This window comes from Rhagoletis pomonella, unplaced genomic scaffold, assembly GCF_013731165.1.
Source record: "Rhagoletis pomonella isolate Grant_MI unplaced genomic scaffold, Rhpom_1.0 Rhpom_scaffold_02517, whole genome shotgun sequence".
Classification (NCBI taxonomy): domain Eukaryota; kingdom Metazoa; phylum Arthropoda; class Insecta; order Diptera; family Tephritidae; genus Rhagoletis; species Rhagoletis pomonella.
This window is the reverse complement of record NW_023461071.1, coordinates 14,985-29,155: the sequence shown is the minus strand read 5'-3', so window position 1 is coordinate 29,155 and position 14,171 is coordinate 14,985. Positions and strand designations below refer to the sequence as shown.

Below are 14,171 nucleotides of genomic sequence, written 5' to 3'. Positions count from 1 at the left end.
AGTAGTTTTCATCTTATGTGGATAATTCTTGTCACAGATACATAGTTTCGAGCTGATATTTATGTATATACATATGTATATTTTTTAGCAGCGCCACATCTTTATCAGAAAATTCCGAGAATCCAAAGATTGGTACTGTAACAAGTTGCAGGGCATCATTTTAACTCGACCTCCTACCTCTTTTACGGATAACGGTACATCGTTTCGAGGTTTAAAAATATTTACCGTCAGCAATTTTTCATCAAACTGCATTAAGGTCTGATTATGGATACTTCGCATAACTTCGCACAACCATTTGTACCAGTGCAATAAAAATGTAACTTAAGAAAATGTGAAGCAAAATCTAAACTCAACAGATCGCTAAGTTTTTAAAAGCTCTGCTAATTTATGGGTAACGGAATACATACAAAATACATACAAAGTACATACGAAATTACAGTTTGAAGTTTATGCGAAGTTGTGCGAAGTTATTCGAAGTATGCATAATCAGACCATTAGATTAGGGGTATTCACGAGCCGGTGCATGTGGTCTAGCCTGGTGCATAGATACCATAAATAGCATGATTGTTGTTGTTTCATGTGTTCATACAAAGCAAAATTTGCCAATCATGCTATTTATGCTATATATGCACTATGCTAGACCATATGCACCGGATCGTGAATACCCCTATTGTATTATGTACTCTATCCTCGGAGAAGCACAAATTTGATTTTCGAACTTTTGCACAGGTGTACCGAATTCTTGCAGTTTTGAAACGCGCAAGAATTTTCTTTTAATAAATTCATCCAACTTCGCAAGGTGTGCGAATAAATAATGGCATCGCAGATTTCGGCATTCATTCACGAAAGAGAATTACTTTCACCACTACAGTTAGGGTTCAGACCGCAGCGTAGTTGCTCCACTGCAATGACCAAAATACTTGATGATGTTAGGACACAGTTTGACAACGGAGATTTAACTCTCCTTTGTCTTCTCGATTTTTTCGAAGACGTTTGACTCCGTTAATCATGAGCTTCTATGTAAAAAACTCAGGTATTGTTTCGGCTTTACGGACAGCTCTGTGAGACTAATGTCTAGCTACCTTGAGGGTAGATCACAAAAAGTTAAAGGAAGAGATACTTCCTCTCAGGCAAGAGATATTGTTTCTGGTGTTCCACAAGGATCGGTACTTGGGCCGTTGTTGTTCAGTCTTTTTGTTAATGATGTGTTCTCTGTGTCTCGATACGTGAATATACATGCATATGCTGACGATATTCAACTATAATTGTCTAGTCGTATTGGTCTGGTTGATGATTTGTGTTGTAAAATTAATAGTGACTTGTCTGCGATATCTGCTTGGGCTCGTAATAAATATTTGTGTTTAAATGCTGCAAAATCCTTCGTGTTGCCAATTAGTAATAGTGTAATCCAACTTGATGATATCCTTGAATTGTATATTGAAACTAGTACCCTAACGGTTACTGAAAAAATCAAAAATTTAGGTTTTGTTATTAACTCCAAGCTGAGTCCTCGTGATCATGTTAATAAAGTTGTAAGTAGCGTTTATGCTGTGTTACGTCGACTAAGGATTTCTGCATCTTATACACCACAAGAGACCAGGCAAAAATTAGCCAAACAACTTATTCTTCCGCTTATTACATACTCTGAAGTTGTATACGGCAAAATTGATTCGATCTCGTCTCACAAAATTAATTTTGCTTTTAATAATGTAACTCGCTATGTTTATGGGTTAAAAAAGTTTGAACACATCTCGCTATGGAAGAATAAAATTCTGGGATGTAGTATTGATAATTATCTCGGTTTTACAACCCATAACGCATCCCAATAGCTACCCCAAAAATTTTCTGTAAATTTTATTGTATGTGACAATGATTTTTTTCTTGTGGGCGAAATTATCATATTTGCTAAGAAATTGGAATGTAGAGACCTTACTACAAAAAAATCTTATGTTTAGTTATATTTCTGAATTATCTCAGCAAATCTAAGCTTTGGTATTGATGGTGCTAGCCAAAGCAGAGAAAAATCCATAAAAACTTTCCTGTAAAATTTGGTTTTTGTAACATACGATAATTTTGCGCAAAGGGGTCGATATCGTCGTATAAAGTACACAACCACGTATCAACACAATGCAAAACTGCGTATGTGAGGTTGCATAAATTATTTTCTAGAGAGTAAAAACACTCATATTTCAAAATCGTTTACTCTTTTACAAAGAAATCGCATTTCTGTTTAGTATAAGTATTATAAGGCTTGAGCCAAGAGCTTGTGTGAGTGAATCCAATTTTTGGCAAAAAATGTCAGTTACGCGGTTTTGCAGAACGGCGATACGCGGTTTTGTACTTTAAACGACGATATGGAAGTATAATTTTGATCACTTTCTTCATGCGTTCTGAAACCTAGTCGTCAACCTCATTTTCGAAATTATGTAGCCGGCATAATTTTCAAGTGCATCATAAGTATTCCACATCTTTGAATGTACTGATACAATTTTCTGCTTAAAAAAATATTTCTTCTAGTGATCAGGTAGCATGAATTTAATAAAATGTCATAATTTTATTAAAAGTCAAATAGTTAACAACAACAACGAATGTCATTAAATGGAACTACGTTCTTTTTTGTATCATGGGTAGCAAGGCGAATTTATATAAGGTGGTATTACTAGCTCAGCTGATTTTGTGTATGTGTTTCGCCGCACGGCTTCTGATATCAAATTGAAAAATTTTGTTTGAATTTCTACACACGCTCTTACAGATTTTGACAGTTTATGCCGCCAAAGCAAAAACAAAATACATGTTTTGTTTTTGTACTCCTGCTATCACCTTATATAAATTCGCCTTGATGGGTAGGCTAGGAAAAAAAATAGACAACCCAACGTTTCCACATTCTATAGGCTTTATACTTTCGATTGGCATAAAATTTGTTCAGTAAACAAATGAGTGCGAAATTTAAAAAAAAAATCAATTTTTGAATATTTAATTAAAAAAATATTTTGGCCATGATTTTTTTCAGCGAACTCACTCGAGAAATATTTACTAACACGTTAAATTTCATACAAAATATATTTCATCCATTAAACAGTTTGGTGAAGTTTGTGCCCTATTCGGATCTTAGACTAAAGTGTTTTATTTGATTCATATTTTCGCTGTTTAATTTTTTGCCAATTAATAAAACTGTGACTGGCGGATCGATGTTGGACTGATGAGGATTGCTTTTACTCTTAAATGCTTCTCTGTTGATCATCAGAGGGGTTAGATGAAGGTGATGGGGTTTCAGGAGCGACGCGTGGCTTTATCGCATAGAGAAATATTCTTTCAATTATTGTTTAAGTTGTGGCTGGGTACATACTTATTTACGTATGTATCTACAAATTAGTTTATTCAATGGATTAACATTGGCAAATTTCCCGGTCTGCTTTAAATCAACCCATGCCTTGGACGAGCTTTTCTTATCGTTGCGCATTTCTTCACTTATCAGAAGCACGGATGTAGACACACGTCTTGTAAACATAATCAACTGCAGATTATGACACCAAAATGGGCTACTGGCTTCCAATAAAACGAGTATGTAGTAAATAAAGCTACAATTAAAATACTGGATGCTACTGGCGCTAATAAAAATTTGGTTGGCATTTTAACATCGTTTGCCAGCGTCAACAAAACCGAAGCCATGCACGCACATTATTAATACAATTGTGACAATTGATCTCCAACGAAAAACGAAACATCCCCGCAAACATATTCTGAGCGCTCAGAATATATGAGTCCGAAAGGAGTCCGAGGTGGGTAAGAAATATGTGTTTCAAAAACGAAAAATTTGTGACTCTTATATGAATCTTTTAGGAGTCATATGTATATGATCCAGGTTATGAGCCACCACCTTGTGCCAATATAAAAACAATAAAGATTCGAAATTTATATCTAAACTTGTTTATACAGAAATTGAAAATAATTAGGAAACAAAAAAATAAACAAAATTTAGGTGCAGCTGTTGCTATTAAATGAATGTTGGAATGTATATATGCACGTAAGTATGTATGTACGCTATTTGAAAGAAATTTTGCTGAATGCCTTTGCAAATATAGTGCGTTCAATAAGACACAAAGAACAACCTGAAATATGAGTCCGAATGTAGTCATTTATGAGCCCGAAAAGAGCCTCAAAGAGAGTCTGAAATTATGCATACATACATATATGAGGTCAATAATGGTTTTAAAAGAGTCCAAAATGAGCCGTATATGAGGCCAACAAAAGTCCAATATTACTCATATTGGGCTCATTTGATGTATAAATTTCAGCTCATATAAGTCTACATTCGCAGGAAGGGAAACATCTTCATATCGGACTCTTAAATGAGCTCATTATGAGCGTAAAGGCTCCGAAATAGGACTCTTTGAAGACTCATTTATGACTCCAAATGTTTGCTGGGATATCACAATCATTTGACGCATTTGGTTAAAGACTCTGTTTGAGATTGCATATTAATCGGTCATGAGAGCGAGAAGGAAGCAGTTGCAATTCGTACGCTCATCCACTCGGATGAATGATTAAACGGTCTAATTTTAGTAGGAGTGTGCAGTAAAATTAGGAGTAGTAAAAGGTGTTGTAAAAGAGGGGAGGAGAAGGAAAGAAGTGAGCGAAACTATTATCAAAAATGTGTCTACCAAAGGATTTAAAGGGTCCTACGATCCAGAGTATTGCAACAATTGTCGGTAAGTTTAGCTGCTGCCTACAAACTTCAACGCTTGTCAGGTTGAGCAGTCTTCCGATCGTCCAGTAAACACTCCCAACTGACAACACGCGCATAACGTAGCTTCAATACAAATCAAGTGATCACTATCCGCTACTTGCATTGCTGTTGTGACGAGTCTGCCAAACGTCAAAAGTAAGGAGAGGAGATCGGGAAACATATAAAGCATCGAGTTTTTTTTTATTTCTGAACCACAGAGATGTGATCTATCCATGTACATAACCACGGCAAGATGCTACTTTCAAATGAAGCTCCGCACGTTGGACGCTTTAATCTGCTTCTGGTTGGGCGGCCGGCGAGTACGCGTGATTAGAGATGCGTACTACCACCCTGTACGACTAAGTTCCGAAGCGACAGATGCTTTGTATTAGTTGCGTTCGCGTAGCTGTTAATTGTTCAAGTTCAAGCAAAACTTGCAGGTTTTTGCGTTCGCGTACGCAAAAAACTTGCAAAGTAGGTGAAATTGAGAGAGCAAAGTGACATTTCATTTTGAGGGGAAGCTGCTGGTTTCTGCTGGAAAAATTTTTGCCAACAGCAATTTGCCAACAGGAAAACAGCTGGTTTGAATTTACGCAAATCACAAAATTGAATTTGATGGTTTGGAAGTTAAAAATGACAAAATGCGACAAATTAAACTTGTAAGAAGTAAGTAGTTATTTGTTTAATCAATAAACTGTGTTAGGATACCACTTTGTAATGAGTTTTCGTACGTTTTAAATTTTACACTTTTGAATGTAAACAAAATTACATTCTGTTCGTCTAACTTGAAAGTTTCTGCAAATTTTCTGTTCGCGTACTATTTGCGATGTTTTTCTCTTGTGAGAGAACAGATGACATTTCGCCGGAATTTGGCAGTTGGTTGGTTTTTACTGGAGATTTTAAACGAACGCACCTATTTTTACATTTTGAAATCCAGGGCTACTGCCATTCAATACGACAACTCTTGTTTTGGCGTTTTCTAAACAAAACGACACAATTTACTCAGTGTTGTCAGTTGCATGTATTTGCGAAAGGGGCGGAAAGGAACCATTCTGACGGCCCTATTACCCATACTGCAGCAGTTAAAATCTCATGTTCACCACTTTTTGTGTTTCAGGTAATTTATTGTGCTTGAATTTCGGCCTGCTATTCGGCATTACGCCTCCACACATGAAACTCTACAAGGCTGAGCAATCACCACTGAATTGCATTGTAAACGCAGATGATGCATCTTGGATTTCCGGTTACCTATTCGCCAGCGCCGCTGTGGGTGCACTCATCGGCGGCTTCCTCTCGCAAAGGATAGGTCCGCGAGCGGTGCTACTTCTAAGCGGTCTATTGCAAATTGTAAGCATGCACGTTTTGCGGTATGGTCTTGACCATTACAATAAATATTTATGTATTTACTTTTTTTCTTCACAGCCGAGTTGGTTTTGTGTGCATTTCGCCTATGATATCTTACACATTTATTCCTCACGTATTTTCGGTGGCTTGGCAGGTGGCGCCACATTTGCAGTGCTGCCTATTTTCATAGCCGAGATATCCGAGGAGCACAATAGTTCTAGTCTTCTCGCCACAATAGAACAATGGCGCACAGTGGGTATGCTCTTTGGCTTTCTACTCGGTCAACATTTGCAATATGAATATGTTAGCGTGGTAGCCATATGTATCTCTTGTGCCTTTACACTGGTCTTCCCGTTTAGTCAGGAGACTCCATACTTCCATATGCGCAAAGGAAATATGTCGGGTTTGGAGAAATCTTTGCGGTGGTTTCGCGGTGTGCGTCGTATGAGCGTTCGCAATCGTCCCGATTTTTTGCGCGAATTGCAGGATCTCAAGGGCAACATGGAAAAGCATGTCATCGCACAAGCGAATGTGCCGCAAACCTACCTGGTAAAGGTGACACTGATAACTCTTGTACTGATTGTGGGCGCACAGCTGAGTGGAATCTATGTGATACTCACGTGGTCAGATGAGATATTGGCAAAGGACGTCTTCGGTGGCCTTTCCCCAGATTCTAGCGTTGTAATTCTAGCTTTCGTGCAGTTTGCTGCAGCCACAATTGTCGTGTGGTCAGCTTCGGTGCTCAGAAGAAAGGTAAATTGCTGTAAGGTCAGCAGACGCTTGTCATTTCACATGCGGTATTTTTTCAGATTCTGCTCTTTTCGTCGGCATTGATTTGTGGTTGTGCAGCGATATGCTTAGCTGTCTGTATTGCAATGAAAGTTCGAGGTCCATTTCAATGGTTAGTATCCGGGTTGCTGCTGCTGCACACATTCTTCGCAAACTTGGGCATGTATCCGCTTATGTCGTTAATTCCCAGCGAAATGTTACCAACAAAGGTATGTAAACGGAGAATTGAAATTCTAATAAGTACGCTTATCACTGGAGTATTGAGATTCAGTGATCTCGACCATTCTAATGTCGCTTTACGAGAGGTTTATTTGTTCAGGTGTTCGGGCTCGGAGTTAAAAATCATTAGGCTTTCAACTCCTGGGTTCGACCTGCTTTCCTCTTTTCGTATTGCATTTATTATCTATAAAAAAAATAATTATCGATCAAAATTTCATCAATAATGCAATGTAAAAATGCACAAAGAACTCTCGCCTTCGAACAGAAGATACCGATAAACCGGTGTGAATAGGTTTAGTTTCCCGCGATTGGAACCATCTAAATTGAGCCCATTTGGTCGAAAATTTAAGCGAGAAAGTGCGAATAAATCAACGATAAGTATTTTAAAGGAAATTAAAGTGTTTTAAAATTAAACAAGAAATTTTAGTAATGCAATGAGCAGAGACAAGCTCATGTTGTTTCATATGACGTCGAAACCGATCAATTGTGATCAGTCATAATTGACCAAATTTTATAATATGATTTGTCAATATTGACCTAAGATCCCATCAAGCATGATTATTCATTTGTGGCCAATGTTTATATCATTGATGACTCACATGTATAAGATTTTTTCCGTCAAATTTTGCACATTTCCCTTAATATTTTGATAGAAACTTTCATACAAAGTAATGACGAGTATTTCTATCAGGATCGTCCGTCATTTTGCCGGTCATATGATTGCCACTGTTCTTGCAGGGTAGTTAACATAAAATTTAAGTTCTGAAAATCTTAGATAACTGGCAAAACGACTTCTGCTAAATGGATTCAAATCAAAGTTTTAGCGTTGTAGCGAGTAAAAACTACATCTTCTAACTAAACCGCAACTATGTATAAACGTTTCATAATCCAGCTGCAACTAGAATTTTCTGTGGTTTTTGAAAAGTTTTGAAAACAAGCGAGGTTAACTACAAGGTCAAAGTTCGCCTATACCAATGTGGGATTGATTATAAGATCTAGTGATCGAGTGAGTGGCGAAATAAATAAGTAAATTAAAAAATGTGACCCTCACATTCAAGGAATTAGTTGCTTTTGCAAGCGAATAAGTGGTCAAAATAATGGTTAGGAGAATTCTGAAGGAGGGGATGAGGGATTGCATTAGATTACACAGGGCAACACTGATTTGGTGCGGCAACTGTTAAAGCTGTTTTTGATAGACTTTTTTGTGATTATTACGAATCCGTAAGTGTTAAGTTTCCATCAGCTCCAGATTTTGAGAAGAAACGAGGTCGAAGTTAGGGTTTCCAACCGTACTATAATAAATAGAATTTACTATTTTTCCGGTCAGCGTACTAACGGGTGATTTTTTTGAGGTTAGGATTTTCATGCATTAGTATTTGACAGATCACGTGGGATTTCAGACATGGTGTCAAAGAGAAAGATGCTCAGTATGCTTTGAAATTTCATCATGAATAGACTTACTAACGAGCAACGCTTGCAAATCATTGAATTTTATTACCAAAATCAGTGTTCGGTTCGAAATGTGTTTCGCGCTTTACGTCCGATTTATGGTCTACATAATCGACCAAGTGAGCAAACAATTAATGCGATTGTGACCAAGTTTCGCACTCAGTTTACTTTATTGGACATTAAACCAACCACACGAATGCGTACAGTGCGTACAGAAGAGAATATTGCGTCTGTTTCTGAGAGTGTTGCTGAAGACCGTGAAATGTCGATTCGTCGCCGTTCGCAGCAATTGGGTTTGTGTTATTCGACCACATGGAAGATTTTACGCAAAGATCTTGGTGTAAAACCGTATAAAATACAGCTCGTGCAAGAACTGAAGCCGAACGATCTGCCACAACGTCGAATTTTCAGTGAATGGGCCCTAGAAAAGTTGGCAGAAAATCCGCTTTTTTATCGACAAATTTTGTTCAGCGATGAGGCTCATTTCTGGTTGAATGGCTTCGTAAATAAGCAAAATTGCCGCATTTGGAGTGAAGAGCAACCAGAAGCCGTTCAAGAACTGCCCATGCATCCCGAAAAATGCACTGTTTGGTGTGGTTTGTACGCTGGTGGAATCATTGGACCGTATTTTTTCAAAGATGCTGTTGGACGCAACGTTACGGTGAATGGCGATCGCTATCGTTCGATGCTAACAAACTTTTTGTTGCCAAAAATGGAAGAACTGAACTTGGTTGACATGTGGTTTCAACAAGATGGCGCTACATGCCACACAGCTCGCGATTCTATGGCCATTTTGAGGGAAAACTTCGGAGAACAATTCATCTCAAGAAATGGACCGGTAAGTTGGCCACCAAGATCATGCGATTTGACGCCTTTAGACTATTTTTTGTGGGGCTACGTCAAGTCTAAAGTCTACAGAAATAAGCCAGCAACTATTCCAGCTTTGGAAGACAACATTTCCGAAGAAATTCGGGCTATTCCGGCCGAAATGCTCGAAAAAGTTGCCCAAAATTGGACTTTCCGAATGGACCACCTAAGACGCAGCCGCGGTCAACATTTAAATGAAATTATCTTCAAAAAGTAAATGTCATGGACCAATCTAACGTTTCAAATAAAGAACCGATGAGATTTTGCAAATTTTATGCGTTTTTTTTAAAAAAAAAATTATCAAGCTCTTAAAAAATCACCCGTTATATACTGTTGGAAAAAAATATAGTACGCGAAAATACTATATTTCTTCATTTATAAATATGAATATATTTCAGTAAATTGCACGAAAAAATGTGTATTAAAATGGATGACCTTTATACTGAAATAACAATATTACATGAAATATTCTTTAAAGTAAAAGGTCATTGTGAGTTTATAATCAAAAAAGGTAACATAACTGAGAAAGAATTAACAAATTTACTTAAAATTATTTCATTTCTACTCTTTATTCTAACAACTTTGGCATTCACAGGAAGAAATATTCCATCACTTAAAAATCGTGTTTACTTTCTCTTAAGAATAAAGTACTATATATATTTGAAGTGTACTATATTTTTCCCAATTTTTTTGAAATAGTACTATAAATATCTAAGAAAATGTTGGCAACCCTATGTTTCACCAAAATTTCAAACTTTTTAACTAGAATCTTTAGAAAAAAATTTGGTTTACTGTTTTGAAACTCAATAAAATTGAGTATAATAAATTGCGAGTGGAAAGTGCTGCTCATTTGCTTCTCTTTCAAAAAAAATGGTCGAACATACTTACTTTGTATAAAAAAAATGCGTAACACCGTCAACAAAAAAAAAATTGTTAAAACTAATGGTAAGCCATAGCGACTTAAAATTGCACTTCATTATACTAAAATTTAACGAATTTTGTAAACAAATTTTACTGGGTAAAAATCTCGAGAAAATTGTCCTACACATTTTTGATATTACTAAAAGGATACTGTTTCAGGGCCAAAACATCTAGGTTCATTAAAGGAGGCTTTAAGATCCTTATGCGGTTGTGGAAATAATTTGCAAAATTATTTTTTGTCCCGTATTCGGCTCTCATAAATATGGCCACCGTATAAATACCCCATATGCATATGGGCCATTCCATTGTGAGTGGTGGGGTATGTTATGTCGTCGGAACTTATACAAAAGTGAAAGATATTTTTTTAACATACATAGATAGCTAACTAATGTATAAAATTCCTTTCAAATAAGTTAATAGCAAAAAAAAAATATTTTTAAAACAAGGCTTCTAAATATGAACCAAATCAGACCCCCAAATAAATGTTTGCGGAGTTATTTCCTTTCATGGTGGTAATATACATTTCAAATCTAAATCAAATCGGACTATAAAATACGGTGTTTTAAAATATCTGGACTCCTGTGCCACCTAGCGGATTAATTCGTCTTTCATATTGCATTGTCATCGGGTTCTGAGCTAATTTCAAGTCTCTAGCCCATCGGGAAGTTGGTTTAAAATGTATTACATGATTTTCCCCAAACAAACATACTTACATACATGCATACATACCAAACATGTTATATAAAAGCATATAAAAATACCAAACGATTTCTAAGTTCTTTGTAACTATCATTTGAAAGAGCATGACTGGTGGGACCCTGAAAAAAACCTCTTTTTTACCTTTGTACACTCAAAAACGAATTTCAGCCAAAGTTACTACTAAAATTGGGATTATACGCATTTTAGCGCTAAAGTTACATTTGCTAATTCTTTGAATTCTACTATATCTTTTTTTTGGCGCTGTAACCGCTTTATCGGTTTTGGCCGAGTTCAACAAAGGACGCCAGTCGCTCCTCTTCGGTGCCAACTGAAGCCAAGTCCCTTCTCCACTTGGTGTTTCAATCGCAGTGGCGGCCTCCCTATTCCTCTGCTGCCACCAGCTGGTTCCGAGCTGAAAACTTTCAGAGCAGGAGCGTTTCTTTCCATTCGAACGACATGGCCAAACCAGCGGAGCCGCTGAATATAAATTCGCTGCAATATGTCTATATGGTCGTAATGCTCATACAGCTCATCGTTTCTTAGTTAGTATATATGTACATATTATCATAAAATAAAAATACTTGCATTCATTTGAGGTAAGTCCTATGCATTGATTTATGCAAAAAAATGGTCAAAAATGAGTTTTTTATAACAAGTTGATCGCACTTTGGATCTAGGTGTACGATATGAAAATCAATGGTAATAGTTGGGTGTATTGAAGCGTGAAAATATATATGTGCATACATATGTACATCTACTTTACTTTTTTAGCATTGACAGTTTTGTGCTTTGAATTCTATGTTGATCAAGGAGGTAATTTTGAGATATGCCAAATCGTTAATCACTTCTTCAAAGTCTATGTCTTTGAGCACTTCACATTCTATGGACATCAGTGACGAACTGGTCAGCCTTTCTTGAAGCTTCGATCTCTTAAGTAATTTTCTATTCTTTTCAATTTTGAGATAGAGCGTTCCCCACTGTAGTTAGTTATCGTCATGCTTCAAAGTCCGGTTATGCAAGACTTAGACTTGACTGACATATAATCTTGGAAACGATTACTCCGTGTGTCGTCTATTACTTTTCGTTTTGTTTTGATTCTCAGCATTTGTATTTGTACACGTAAAATTTTAATCGTTTAACTTGGTTGATTTAAAAATGGATAAAAAATTACAATTAAAATAAATGTATTTACGTGATCAAATTGTGATTGTGGTAAAAGTGCACTTTAGCGGAACCAGGCCGAAATTGATGAATAAATTCGGGAGGGGTATTAATCGACGCTATTTAACGCCAAGAATGTTAATTCAAACGTTATTTGCAAAAAAACCTTTCACTTTTCGCACTTTGTTTTGATGAATTACACGCAAATAAATGGAGTAAATGAACGTAACTTAACACGTATTAATTACTTACTAGTGAACACTCATGGCGTTAAAACATCAAAATTGAGTTTAACTTTTAAAACTTATGGCAACCCTATCAAAAACCTAATAAAATATTTCAAATGTTTCTTCTAAATCATCCAACCATTTCTGAGTAAAGAAAGATCTCGCCCACCGCTAAAAAAAAAGTTCTAAAAAACAAATAAAATTTTGCTGCACATTTACAGGTCCAGTTCTATAATTAGCATCTCATTTTTGAAATTTGAAACAACGGTATAGATCAGATGGCCATTACAAAAAAATCCTTCACGTATTTCCTTCACATTTCTCCTTTTTTCTCCGGATATATGATCTGTAAAATTTTGGATGTTTTCGTGATTCTGACTAAATAATCACGTACTTCTTCAAATTGTTATATCTCGGGTTCTGATCATCGTAGAGACTTCATTGTTGACTCTCACAAAATAAACCACCTCGTCATAAAATAAATATTTTAAAAACTTCTTCTTCTTCTTTTTTGGCGCTGTAACCGCCTGAGCGATTTTGGCCGAGTTCAGCAAAGCACGCCAGTCGTTTCTCCTCTGTGCCAACTGACGCCAATTGGAAACGCCAAGTGAAGCCAAGTCCTTCTCCACCTGATCTTTCTATCGAAGTGGGGGCCTCCCTCTTCCTCTGCTACCACCAGCGGGTTCCGAGTTGAATACTTTCAGAGCTGGAGCGTCGGTGTCCATTCGAACGACATGACCAAGCCAGCGGAGCCGCTGTATTTTAATTCGCTGCACTATGTCCATATCGTTGTAAAGCTCATACAGCTCATCGTTTATCGTCTGCGGTACTCGCCGTCGCCAACGCGTAAAGGCCCGTAAATCTTCCGCAAAATCTTTCTCTCAAACACTCCAAGAGCCGCCTCATCGGATGTTGTCATTGTCCATGCTTCTGCGCCATATACCAGCACGGGCATGATGAGTGACTTATAGAGCGTGGTTTTCGTACGTCGAGAGAGGACTTTACTCCTGAATTGCCTACTCAGTCCAAAGTAGCACTTGTTGGCAAGAGCGATTCTGCGTTGGATTTCAATGCTGACATTATTAACGGTGTTAATGCTGGTTCCCAAGTAAACGAAATTCTCTACTTTCTCGAAATTGTAACTGTCAACAGTGACGTGGGTGCCAAGGCGTGAATGTGCTGACTGTTTGTTTGATGACAGGAGATACTTCGTCTTGTCCTCGTTTACCACCAGACCCATTCGCTTTGCTTCCCTATCCAACTTGGAAAAGGCAGAACAGACTTCGCGGTTTTTGTTACCGATGATGTCGATGTCATCGGCATAAGCCAGCAATTGCACGCTCTTGTAGTAAATTGTTCCTGAGCGGTTCAGTTCTGCAGCTCTTATTATCTTCTCCAACATCAGATTAAAGAACTCATATGAAAGGGAGTCGCCCTGTCTGAAACCCCGTTTTGTGGCGAACCGCTCGGGGAGGTCTTTCCCAATTCTGACGGAGCTGGTGGTATTGCTCAACGTCATTTTACACAGCCGTATAAGTTTTGAGGGGATGCCAAATTCAGACATAGCGGCGTATAGGCAACTCCTTTTAGTGCTGTCAAAGGCGGCTTTAAAGTCGACAAATAGGTGGTGAGTGTCGATCCTTTTCTCGCGGGTCTTTTCCAAGATTTGGCGTATTGTGAATACCTGGTCTATGGTGGATTTTCCAGGTCTAAAGCCACACTGATAAGGCCCAATCAGTTCATTGACGGTGGGCTTAAGTCTTTCACAC

The 14,171-nt window shown here is 37.5% G+C and overlaps 1 protein-coding gene across 1 annotated transcript; it reads left to right on the top strand.

Annotated features, from left to right (window-relative positions):
- The first annotated feature begins 4,505 nt into the window (after window positions 1–4,505).
- Window positions 4,506–7,208, top strand: LOC118753474 (facilitated trehalose transporter Tret1-like). Its single transcript, XM_036488357.1, has 5 exons — window positions 4,506–4,709; window positions 5,844–6,073; window positions 6,149–6,823; window positions 6,880–7,068; window positions 7,179–7,208. The coding sequence occupies exons 1-5, from the start codon at window positions 4,652–4,654 to the stop codon at window positions 7,206–7,208; spliced, it is 1,182 nt and encodes a 393-aa protein (XP_036344250.1). The 5' UTR covers window positions 4,506–4,651.
- Window positions 7,209–14,171: the final 6,963 nt, after the last annotated feature.

What these genes read in the sequence shown, in the direction of transcription:
- LOC118753474 (XM_036488357.1), top strand. Translation starts at nt 4,652, where the DNA reads ATGTGTCTACCAAAGGATTTAAAGGGTCCTACGATCCAGAGTATTGCA. An exon ending in GAGTATTGCAACAATTGTCG is followed by an intron (nt 4,710 to 5,843) that starts GTAAGTTTAGCT and finishes TTTGTGTTTCAG; the next exon opens with GTAATTTATTGTGCTTGAAT. An exon ending in GCGAAATGTTACCAACAAAG is followed by an intron (nt 7,069 to 7,178) that starts GTATGTAAACGG and finishes TTATTTGTTCAG; the next exon opens with GTGTTCGGGCTCGGAGTTAA.